Source organism: Bos indicus, chromosome 2, assembly GCF_029378745.1.
Source record: "Bos indicus isolate NIAB-ARS_2022 breed Sahiwal x Tharparkar chromosome 2, NIAB-ARS_B.indTharparkar_mat_pri_1.0, whole genome shotgun sequence".
Taxonomy (NCBI): Eukaryota; Metazoa; Chordata; class Mammalia; order Artiodactyla; family Bovidae; genus Bos; species Bos indicus.
The window spans coordinates 22,598,117-22,611,367 of NC_091761.1; the positions used below are offsets into that span (position 1 = coordinate 22,598,117).

The following is a 13,251-nucleotide window of genomic DNA, read 5'->3' on the forward strand; positions in this document are numbered from 1 at the left end:
CATGGAGTCACTCATAACCATGGTTCTTGGATTTTTGGATTGTGAATCCTTTTTAAAAGCATTTGGAAGATGTGTGCCATTATCCTTCAAAGGTACATAAACATAGAACTTTAATGCAATTTCAGGATATTAGGAAATTCCTGAATTCCATTTATGGATCATGAACTAATAATTTCTGCTTTGGGAACTAAAGAATACAAAATAGAGAAGTCAAGTAGTTGGAAAAATCTAGTTATGGGTTATATAACATAACTTGGTTATGGTGTTCAGTTGCTAAGTCATGTCCCACTCTTTGCGACCCCATGGACTATAGCCTGCCAGGCTCCTCTGTCCATAGGTTATGGTAGTGTCTGCAAAGAAAATACTATTTTTGTGGTACATGGATTGACAATCAGATATTGTAACCAACTAGTAAGAATGTTAAATTTTCCTGATGACACTGGAATGAGGATGAGGACATTGAATAACAGCTTTGGAATGCCTAGGCTAACCAAGGAGTAATTACAGAGAATACCATGGACAGAGGAGCCTGGCGGGCTGCAATACATGGGGTCACAAGAGTCGGACGCGACTGAGTGACTAACACATCCACTTCTAAGGAAGACAACAAGCCAGGGTGGTTGGACAGAAAGTGAATTTTTGAGTCACTTAGACCTGAATCTGAATCTCAGGTCTGCCCCTTACTGGCAATCAGAATTTAGGCAAGTCACACGTCCTTTCCGAGACTAAATATATTACAACTGCTATTAACAATGACAGTAATAAACTACACCAAGAACATAGAACATTTCTGAAGTGTAAATATGAGGCTGTTGTTAATAAGAAGAGTCAGGGCAGAACAGCAAAATGTTTAAGGTGAATTTGGATTGTTTTTTTGGTAGTTAAAGCATAGTTCAGCAAAAGCTAGTCCTTATAGAATGTTAAGACTAGAACCCTGAATTGATATTTCACTAAGAAAGCCAGTATTATTGGTAATCATCAGATATTTAAGAAAAGGACTAATGAGCAATTATTCCAGTTGGAGGAGATGTTTGCTTTAAAGGACTATCCAAGAGACTGTATTGCCATTTTGTAGATCATTAGTATTTTTCAATAATCGTAATAGCAATGACAACTCACATTTCTTGAGAACTTACTCTGCCAAGACATATACTAAACACCTTATATGCATTTTGAACTTTATAACAACCCCCAGAAGGTAGATAGCATCTTTATCTGCAATTTATCAATGAAGTAATAGGTTATAGACGGGTGAGTGGTGGATCTAGGATTTATTCCTGCATTTAAGCATTAAATGGTTACCTCAAGTTAGTATACTCATGTTTTTGCCATATAACCAAAAAAATTCAAATGACTAGGAATTTTTGCATAATCTTCATCATGTACAGAATTTATTTTGAAAATGAGGAATTTGTTAAGGTTATCAGAACTGCCCTCTTCCTACATCTGTATTTCCATTTAACGATGTTAACTAAAGAAATACAAAATTATAAAGTAACTTCTGATGCATCAAGCATTAGTTTTTTTAATGTTTTTATTGTGGTCTAATTTGTTAAAAGTAGGTTAAGTATGTATTCTTATAGATTACTTTTTCAGTTAACTGCATTCAATTAAAGGAATATTGTTCTAAACATAATTATTACTATATCTGTGTATATATTCAAGCATAAGAAAAAATTCAGTCAATCCATTAAATATTTTATGCACAGAAGTCCAAATGTTTTCTTTCATTTGATCAGAAGTTTGTCAGATAAGGAACATAACATCTTTAATTTTGCTAAAACTAAAAATTAATTTTTACTGTAAGAACTATGCAGTTTGGTACTATATCATGTAATGATCATTTACATAAGATAATCTCATCTGAGAGCAATCTATTTTTGATTTGTCTTAAGTAAAACTGACATCTTAGCAATCTAAGGTGTCTTTTCTTGGCTGTTAAATCTTTTGTGGGGATATTTAAGAGAGTGTTGAGTTTAAAATAAATATTTTAAATCTTAAAGTATTTTTACGTTCAACTGTTTAAAAACTTGGTTATACTCTATAAGTTTTTCTAAGAAGATTTGAACATGGCTTTAGCGAATATACTGCTTTAGAACTTAAATTATGAGTTAATTTTCTTTATCTAAACTGTGAGTGCTCCTTATTTAAATATAATATGTTAGTGAGAAGGAGGAAAAAAACTAGTGTGAAAAGATTTTATGATAAGATCTCTATGTCTGAAGTCATGATCCAGTTAATTCAAAATGCAAGTGAAATTCTGAAATTCCTTCACTAGCAATCAGCATTATTGAGACCCTTTGGATTCATAAAAATATTTATGGTTTCGAAAGTATTTTACACTTTTTATATGATTAAGATTTAATTTCCTTCCTTATTTTTGGTTTGGCTTTCCTTTGTCTGTTTTCTTCTCCTTTTTTTAATTGAAAAAAAAAAAAAACTAATATAGCCAAGTATAAGATGGTACCACTGTTTTCTCCTTCTTTTGTATAATCTTGTTGCGTGTCTCTACATAAGCTGTTCTGGCCACTCATCATAGTAACCAGCTGGGCCATTTCACCTGCTGGAGCCATTAAAGAGGACTCTCTCCCCCTAGATTAATCCCCTCCGACATTAGTTTTTTGCACTGACAACTGGAGCAGGCATTCAGAATTTGCAGGTGGCCAGTGTGACGCACATAATTGCCTACAATTTTAGGCAATGAATAAAAATGGTCTACATTACTTGTCAAAGGTTGTATACGCAGTGCCAAGTGAGATCTATGGGAAGCCTTTTAGGGTTTAAAGAACAGTTAATAGCAAGGCTGCACAGGGCTTTTTTAATCATAATGCATTTGTAATATAGCACTTTGATCTTCTCCTTGTAGGAAATGGTGTTACATTAGCCACTTTTAAACATTTATGAGTGAAATTCAGTTATAGAAGAGTAAAAGTGATTATTCTTAAGCAGAACATGTTAGATTTCATTAAAAGTTTTTAGCTTGCCCCTTCCTTGTTAAAGTCTGTGGGAAGTCTTTTTCCTGGAGGGTTTCAAATCAGGATCTAAGGATATAGAGCTTTTGCCTTATTTTTCCTGTTGGTAACAGCAAGATTTGGAAGGAAGGTATACTAAATATTGAGGTAATTTAATAAGTAGATATTTATAGAAGACTCACTGATTTATGATAAAGTAACATATATCAATGAAAATCTAAGACCTCTATTACTAATAATTGTATATTACAATAAAATTTGAGAAATGCATATTTAAACATACTCATAAGTTACCTTTAACAACAACAACAAAAAACAGATGACTCTCAAACGCACTTCTTCTGGAAGGGCTAAGTTTGACCTTTCAGACCCAAGAGCCTTTTATTAACACCTGCCTGTAAGGAGAACCTTGCCACACGCAGCTTTTAGATTCAGAACCACAAAACTGATGAGGAAAGGCTTGAAGGGTTCAGTTTGTGTCACTTGCTGTTTGCCGTTTCCATTTCACAGATGATTAATCTTTCTGTGAAGAAAGGCCAGAGAAACAAAGCACATTGGGCTCTTCCTGCAGTTACTCCTTCTGAATGCACACTAGCTTGCTAACTAAAAGGCCTTTAGATTTCCAGCAGAGAGAGATGTTCTGAAAGTGAATGCAGCTGGTTGGAGGTCACCAGTGCAGGGCTCTTGCCATTGTGTGATGCAGGCTTTGGCAGGTTGTGGGAGGCTGGGGGTTTGGAGCCAGGGACAGGAGAAGTGGGCAGGGAGAAGGTGTCGGCAAAAAATTAATTCAGAATCAAAAGGGTTTTGGTCAGCTGATTTAATATTTTGGAGGCTAGATCATCAATAATAGGCTCAATTTAATCTATTTTGTTTTTCTTTTTAAGGAAAAATTATGATTCAGTATTTCTCTAGTATCCCCCCATTTCCTAATTAATAACATGTTTATCTTGCAATTAACATCACTCAATAGAATTGAAATGTTATTAACTCTTGTAGACTTTGGTGTGTTTTAATTGTCTTGAAATTTTAAAGGTTATTACTGACTTTGCTAGTATTCCACATTTCACATGTTAAAATGTTAATGCCACATAGTTTCATTGCTGTTTGGTTTTTTAATGAGATATTGAAAATGATTTGTGTGACTCAGTTCTCTTTTCTTAAAAAAAGTTGACTTTGTTTTTATTTTGAGGGTTTGAAAACTTTTAATTTTAATATTTAGTATCTAAATGCTTAGTATTCATCTTGTATTTACTTTTTTTCCAATTATATATAGGACATAATGTGCAAAGTCAAATCCTGGGTTATAGATCAAAAGAAACCTGTTCGATTCTATCATGATTGGAATGACAAAGAGGTAAGTTATAAATATGATGCCATCTATTATTACCTTTGATTTCTTAGAGAACAAGTTAAAGTTGTCATTATTTTTCACTTATTATTCTGCCTAGTAAAACTTTTATTTCTCTCAATGATTTCTTATTCCCAAACTTGTTATGTTTTTCTTTTTCTCTACTTCTGATATTTCATGACAACTAATCTTTAAGAAACAAAATCTATAAAAATAAAAATGGCTAATTGTTTAAATATAATTTTCTTTCAAGTTCTTCAATGACTTTATTTACTCAACTTTTAAAAAGGATTCTTTTTCTGTCTCCCACTATAGATTGAAGTATTGAATAAACACTTATTTCTGACTTCAAAACCAATGGTCTACTTGGTTAATCTTTCCGAAAAAGACTACATTAGAAAGAAAAACAAATGGTAAGTTTTTTTCCGTCCAGATATACCCTTACATATCATATCTATACACATACAAACACACACGTATGTACTTACTGCTATGTTTGATTTTAATACATTTCTTCTTATTATTAAAAACTTTAAAACGGATGGGAAAGCTTTGCCTGTTGTTAACATTTTGAGGTGAGTCTCCGAATGATTTACATTGAGAGAACTTAAGGGGGGGAAAAAAGGAATTACATTAGGCAATATTGAATTATACATATTTAATTATCAAACTTAAATTGAATAGACATTGATGTTTTTTCCTTTGCAAAATGAGAATAAATGTAGTTAGAGCAATAAAACTTTTTAATCTACGGTATTTTAACTTTGTTGATGTTTTATATGACTTTAAAACACTTGGGATCATAGCTGGACATAAAATGTTTGGGATCATAGCTGGACATAAAATGCTTGGGATCATAGCTGGACATAAGTTTTAAAATCCAGATTGAATGCTTTAAAAACATTTTTTTTAAATTAAAAATACTGTATGGTGGAAAGAAAGATCAGGTATTTGTTTAAAACATACAAATGTAAAAACGATGCACTCATGTATTGATTGTCATTTTTGACATGTAACCAAAATGTACAAGTTTTCCTTTTTGTTCACTTGTAGCTTCAAAAAATCATATGTTCATGTAGTATAAGGGCATGTACACATTTGGCATAGTACTCACTGGAGTCTCAGTATTTTATGCTGTTAAGCCTACAAGCCAAAGCTATCCAAAGCAAAATATCTGAATTCTCCTAAAATATATTGTCGTTTTTTTCCCTGTACTTCATTAAGTACTTAGATGCACATGGTTTCAATTTTCCATTAAAAATTCTCATTTCCATATGATATCAAAGAGTGAGAAGCTTTAAACTGAAAAATAAACATTCATAGACTGGAAGCCAAAACAATAATTAATGTCAGATGGTTAACTCCAATAAATCATTAGAATAAATTCTGTGAAATTACTGCAACTAAAAATGCCCTCTTGATATTACTGTAAGACAGTTTATGTTCCTGATAGGAAACTGAATTTGGCCTCTTTATTGGAAATGTTCTAGAAAGCATGAACCTGACATGGTCTGACTGGTCAGTATCCTCCAATAGATAATTAACTTTAAAATAAATAGTTCTGTCTTATTTCTTAAATAAAATTCTTACAGATTTCATGATTAATATGTTAAAAATTGGTACCTTTGGGAAGGAATTTTAAAATGTATTATTTGACTTCAGTTAATAAATCTCATTGTAGTGCGAATGGTAAGGTTTCCTGAGGCTCGGTGAAACAATACAGACACCAAAGTTTACATGAAAAGGGATGAGTCAGTTTCCTTGCCCAAAGGGGCTTCTCACACCTGTATTTGGATGATTACAGGTAGAACTCCCTGGCTCTAATTGTATAGTAAATACCATTTCCCAGACCCTAATGGTAGACAGACTGCTTGGGAGACGCCAGTCTGTGATTTAGCTGTCGCCAGACACCCCATGTTTTTTGTGAGACCAGTTGTGATGATGATATGGTTATAGCCAATTGAAAGTAAACTCTTGTCTAAATAGCAAATTTTAATTTATAAAAATGTAGAGGTATGGATGATCCTATTTATAAAAACAAATTTTGAATTTTATGTGTAACTAATGATCTGGTTTGGGGAGTATGTGTGTTTGGTGGAGGTTGTCGGGGGGTGGGGGGTCAGATCTTGTGGAAGTTAGTGTAATTGTAGCTGAAAGATCAAAGACTGAGTAACTGAGTGATGTTCCAGAAGAGAATTTACCACATAGCCATTTTCTGTACAGTTTCTGCCGCCTGCTGTTCCTATTTTCCCTCAAGCTAGCCATTGACTACCCCCTGTGCATCCCTGCTCGTAAAAAATGATTGAGGAAGTATTTGTCATGTATTTATGAGTGGGGAACATTGTGTGATAGGGAATGGCATCTACTGGAGCCAGAAAGATTGCCATTTTCCTTTCATTCAGCCACTCTGCTACAGCTTTAAATCCTCTGTTTATGCAACACATCCTTTGTATTAAAGTGCAGCATAAATTTTTATTATGAAGGATATGAACACTAGGTTTTCATCACTTATAACATTGCGAGCAGATGTCAATAGTTAAAATATATTTTAATTGCTAAATCCTTTAAATTTGTGTTAGCATCTTGTTCTTTGGTAATGTTTATATCTCAGCTCCATTTGCATTAGCTGCTCCCTTAGCAGAAGAAAAGGGTTTTTTTTTAAGGTTAGTAAGTAATGTAATGTAGCAAATTAAAACTAATGCAGGAAGCAGTAATAAATATTTTTGTGGGTCTTTTAGATCTGGAAAACTATTTTAAATGGTCAGGAAAGAGGAGGAAAAGTGTGATTCTGGCCACAAAAGGAAGACTAAAACTATATTTTAATTACTAAAATTTACTTTAAATTTAAATGTTAATGTGTTATTTTTCAATCCTAGAAAAGAAGTAAACATTTTGAAAGATAAGTCTATTGTGCTACTGAATAGGTGTATTGACCTTTTGAAAGATGTAAACACCAGAATGGCCCCAAACATCACTGGTTTTATCAATGTTGAATTAGTCATTTCATTCATTTATGATTAAGACCTAGCCCCTGAAGAAAAGCTAACATGGCAGCTAGGTTAGTTACAGGTGAGTTGTGATCAGATGACAGTAAGCAAGATGTTGTAAGGGAAATCCACAGAAACCTTTATTATTATTATTATTATATATTATTATGCTTTGAATGAATGAAACTATGCAGCCATTTTATTATGTTGTTGTCATTGTTGTCTTTGACAGATGTCAGTGATTTTTTAACACTTGAGGATTTCGTATGTTAAACATGATCAGTTACTTATAACTAAGATTTATTACATGCAGTATTAATTTTCATTTGAGATTGCCTGCTAAGTCATGGTGTCAAGCAGGTTTAGGACATTAGTCCTGCCAGACAGTTGCTTGATTAGGGAGAGTAAATTTCAGTCTTTGCACGTTTGTTGCTCTGTTAGTATATGCTATCTAATTATGAAATCTGCACAACAAACTAATTTTGTGCACCTACATAGCTTTCTATTATGTTTCATTTTTGTGTTCTCTTGTCCCCATCCTTCTTAAAACTGTTGCTGCTGCTGCTGCTGCTAAGTCGCTTCAGTCGTGTCTGACTCTGTGTGACCCCATAGATGGCAGCCCACAGGGGTTCTCCAGGCAAGAACACTGGAGTGGGTTGCCATTTCCTTCTCCAATGCATGAAAGTGAAGTCGCTCGGTCGCGTCCGACTCTCAGCGACCCCATGGACTGCAGCCTACCAGGCTCCTCCGTCCATGGGATTTTCCAAGAGTACTGGAGTGGGGTGCCATTGCCTTCTCCATTAAAACTGTTAATAAAGGATAATTTTATTTTATTGTTTATTATACTACATATTTATATTCAACTGGAAAGTATAACTAAAATTTAAGACATTCAGACTTCTTGTGTGCCTATGTGTATTTATAAACATGTATTTGCATATGCCCTGGTGGGCTTGTGGTCACTGAACATTATTCTCTAATATTACATAAATCAATTAATCTGAGTTGTTGAAATTGATTTGATAGGTAGACAGGACTTGCAAAGTCTTTTAAGCTATTATATAATGAAGGGCAATCTGTCAAGTTCACTAAATGAATTTTGAATAGAAAAATGTTTTATTAATTCTTATTTTTCTATGATTCAGTCTTTCTTATCCCAGCTTTTCTGTTTTTGTTCGTTTTCCACAAATTTGTACCTAACAACTAAACATAGTTTGGCAATTCTATACAGTGTGTACCTGGCCAAGGGGAGAATCATGGAATAAGCCCAATATTTTCTTGACTTTTTGAACTATATGTAAGAATCACAGGTATTACATCTCAGCAGTTATTTACAGAGGGGAGTGTGAACATTTTTGCATATAATTTTTTATGTGTGCTTAGTCGCTCAGTCACGTCCAACTCTTTGCGACCCCTTGGACTATATAGCCTGCCAGGCTCCTCTGTCCATGGGTATTGGACATGGACATATACTGGCGTGGCTTGCCATGCCCTCCTTCAAGGGATCTTGCCAACCCAGGGATCAAACCCAGGTCTTCCACATTACAGGTGGATTCTTTACCATCAGAGCCACATTGGAAGCCGAGGTTTTTTTTTTTTTTTCATGTATATATAATATAAAACAAAACTATATTCATGTATATTACATGCTATTCAGGGAAAAAAAACCCTTTCAGATATATAGGAATAGTTTGAGCTGTAGTATCTATTGGTTTCTTAGGCTTTCTTGGATAAGCTCATCATATATTCACAAAAAGTATGGATGTTGACACATGAGCATACTTTACACAGCTACTATAATGATTGCTGTTCCTACAGATATTTAGTTGTTTATCAACTCTCCATGGAGGTAATACTGAATGATCATCTGCCGTACTGTGAGCCTTAGGTTTTATTTTCTGACTTTCAGTAGGAGGTCTGACAGAAATTGTTCTACCTAACTCATCCTTGAACATTGTTCTCCACAATACGTATTATGTACATTTCCATTATGTCGTATCAACAGGAGCAGTATTCACCACTGTAGGAGGATTTGTTCACTGGTTTCCATTATTTTCAGGCTATATACTTTACATGAGCAAAAGTCCACTTCCGCAATTATATTTCTAGAAGGTTAATACAACCTTCTTCACACAACATTTTCTTGGACTTCAGGAATGCTGTGATGTATTCTGTAAAACTCATAAAAAGTCTTCAATTTCTGACAAGATTATTCATTGAAGCTAGAAATTTAACATAGATATACTGCTTTGAAAAAAAAAATCATTGTTGTGCATTTGATTTACTTGAAACAAATAAAATGGGAATGATTAATTATTCTTAAAAAATTATTCATTTTAGTTCAGGAAGCTTCTCAAATAGATATAAAATTAGGTTCAATTCGTGTAAAGTTTTCAGGAATATACCCTAGTATCTAAAGCAAGATTCACAAGTATAAGATTTTTTTTAAATGTTTCACTTTATCATCCACTAGTCTGGCAAAGTAAAAGCCCTGAAATATCCATATAGTGTTTCTTTGGGATTATAGTTTCTATTTAACATGTGAGGAGTTTTTTAGCTGAATTAAATTTGGAAAGCTATAATTTGTAATTTTTACTAGAGATTGCTTTATGAGGACTACTGCTTGTTTTCTTCATTGCCAGATAGAAAAGGGTGATAAGACAGGTCAAGGGTATTCTGGAAGCCTAAACTGAGCTATTCTTTTTTTCAGTATGGGATTGATTAAATTGGTAAATCCTCTACAAAGATAGCCTTAATTTTACTGAAGTAAGTTGTAAATGAATCTAAAAAGAAAATATTTTCTTATGATCCCTTTCTGTTTTATATTTTGTTGTTTTTGCTACTGAATAATTATCAGTTATTTTTTAATTTGTATTATGATAAAGCTTTGAAAGTATCATATGTGCTATGAATTAGGATTTCAAATAATTTCTAGTGAATGGATTTTGTAGAATTGACTGTTTCTTAATTTCTCTGATCAAAATCTTGAGAGTTGAAAAGAATATACTAAAGCAAGACAATCTTTTTATTACAAAACATGGAAGGTTGAAAGAAGTAGGAAGGAAAAGACCTTTAGCCATTCAGGAGTGCTTTTATTTGAAATGCCCTTTGGAATTTGTAAATGTATGTGTATGTAATAATACTTATGAACTTGCCTGGTTTTCATTAAATTGTTTTGGGTTACTTGTTCAGCAGTTTCATAGTCCTATCAAGAGATATTATTACCCTAAAGCATATAGTCATAATGAAACCAAATCGCACGTCTGATGCCATATTTGAAAAAGGTAATTATAGAAGAAAGCACATCTTTTTATATGGGTATAATGCTATTGACCCACCATATTAGACATGGTAGGAATTGCCCTTGGCCTATTTTCCTTTTTGCCCAGTACAGTTTATAGACAATAATTTCTCTTTACAAGATTGTTCACTGAATTTGAGAAAGATACTTCAGGAGAGTCAGTTTTTATTTTCATTAGCACCATCCATTGACTTATTGATTTATGAGCAATATGCTTTATCAAATGTGTCAGGACTCATCTTTTTTAAAGTAGCTGAAGAATTTCACTGTATATATTAATAATAGGGAGAAGTTTTATAAATTTCCTTCCAGCTTTAAGAGACTAAAGCTCCTTAAAAAAACAAGTGTTCTCTAGGATTCTCTTATGAAATTAAAACATATATTCTCCATACATGCACACACACACACACACACACATATATATAAACTAGGAAATAAAAGGCAAACTTTGGCATACAGCTATTTAACGTTCCTCAGATCACAAGTGATTCTCATGTACACAGAACGTTTCTCTGCCTCTCTACCTAACTTACTTTGGTGAATACTGCAAGTTCTGTTGTTATTCTTAAAAATCTGTGTCATAGATTAAGGATGGCTGAGTCAGATTTTGTTTCTAAAACTATGAGTTGAGGTGAACTACACTCATTAAATGGGAGTTTTGAATAGTCGTTGGTGAAGGTAGAGGAGAATGTTGAAGCCCCCAAATCTTAAGGACTGTTGGTAATGAGGGCAGGGCCTTGTGAAGACTGAGGAATGGAGTCTCACTGCAGTGTAAGTGATCTCAATAACTTACACTGTAGAAAAGGGAAGGAAAGAGGCCCCTTGGGGCAGTTTCAGTGTTTGGCCTAGCACCCTGTGCTTGTGCAGGAGAGGAGAGGAGGAGTCTTTTCTGTGCCCTTCCCTCTGTGGTCTCTCCTGTGTTCCCCCGTCACTAGATCTACCTTTGGAGATACTGCTAACTATATTGTAAGTTCAATAGACTTCTGAAGGCTAGACCAAAATGCTGGATACCATTGATAACATTGGCTCTACAAGGAAAGTGAGTTCTAAGAAACTCAGAGCATAAGTCTATTTATAAATTAGATAGTATGTTATTAGGAAGTTTGGTGTATTAAGAATATAACTACTTTAGAATTTGAAATGCTAGTGTTGTGGTCCTTATTTGATGCTAACTGGTTCTTTGACCTCAGGCAAATGATAGCCTTTTATGTATTGAAGACAGTTTATCAGAATGTTCACATAAAATGTGTTCTGTATAAACAGAATTTCCCAAATTTAAGTAACATAACTCAAAAAGAATACATAACTCAAAAAGTAATAGAAAAGGGACTTGTTAAGTCTTCTACATGTGTCTTCGGGGGAGACATTCTCTTGTTTTTTTTCTTTCCATTATGTAGATAATGGAAAAAATGTATGCTTTGAGATAGTTGTCATCCAAAACAAACTGAGAACTGTCTCTATTGTGCAGTATGGGTAGCAATAAAACCCTAATCACCACCATCTTCTGTAGGGTTCTGCCCTCATCTCATACTCAGGTTAGGACCTGTGACTTCATCATTTGCAATTTAGAGGATTTTATTGTCATTCAAAAGAAGAGATGCCCATGCAGATTTCTTCTCAACTCTCATATGTAGGTTTGTCATGGTAGGATTTTTTTTTTTTTTTTTTTTATTTTATTTTTAAACTTTACATAATTGTATTAGTTTTGACAAATATCAAAATGAATCCACCACAGGTATACATGTGTTCCCCATCCTGAACCCTCCTCCCTCCTCCCTCCCCATACCATCCCTCTGGGTCGTCCCAGTGCACTAGCCCCAAGCATCCAGTATCGTGGATCGAACCTGGACTGGCAACTCGTTTCTTACATGATATTTTACATGTTACAATGTCATTCTCCCAAATCTTCCCACCCTCTCCCTCTCCCACAGAGTCCATAAGACTGTTCTATACATCAGTGTCTCTTTTGCTGTCTCGTACACAGGGTTATTGTTACCATCTTTCTAAATTCCATATATATGCGTTAGAATACTGTATTTATGTTTTTCCTTCTGGCTTACTTCACTCTGTATAATAGGCTCCAGTTTCATCCACCTCATTAGAACTGATTCAAATGTATTCTTTTTAATGGCTGAGTAATACTCCATTGTGTATATGTACCACAGCTTTCTTATCCATTCATCTGCTGATGGACATCTAGGTTGCTTGTCATGGTAGGATTTTTTTTCTAACTGTGGGACAATCCAGAGCGTTCCTGAGGTTACAGGTACACAATTCATGAGCAACTCTTCTGGACTGAATTGATGATAAGACCTGGCCTTTTTCCCTTCTCTCATTCCCACTCCCATACCTCTACCCCTTGAAAATAAGTTTTTTTTGGATCTTACCATGCTCTTGTCTTTCTCATAGTGGGCAGCTATTGCTCTCTCTAGAATGAGAAAAAAGTGGAAATAAAACTTACTTGTAGAATTGGCATGTCTATATTTGAAGCTAGTTACATTACTCAAAATATTACACTTCCTTATTCTAAATTGCCCTGGAAAGCATTTTGCCATCAAAAACATTTGATTACAAAACGCCCTCAAAAGCCTACTTATTCCACCATGTAGTAAAAATAGTACAGTTTGGGTGAGACATATTTTG

General features: G+C 34.1%; 1 protein-coding gene across 1 annotated transcript in view; it reads left to right on the forward strand.

Annotated features, from left to right (window-relative positions):
- OLA1 (Obg like ATPase 1) overlaps positions 1–13,251 on the forward strand; it is a 164,595-nt gene that overhangs the window by 113,247 nt on the left and 38,097 nt on the right. The window contains exons 6-7 of the mRNA XM_019970677.2: positions 4,246–4,326; positions 4,636–4,733. Of these exons, the coding sequence (XP_019826236.2) occupies positions 4,246–4,326; positions 4,636–4,733 (179 nt within the window). The remainder of the gene's footprint in view (positions 1–4,245; positions 4,327–4,635; positions 4,734–13,251) is intronic.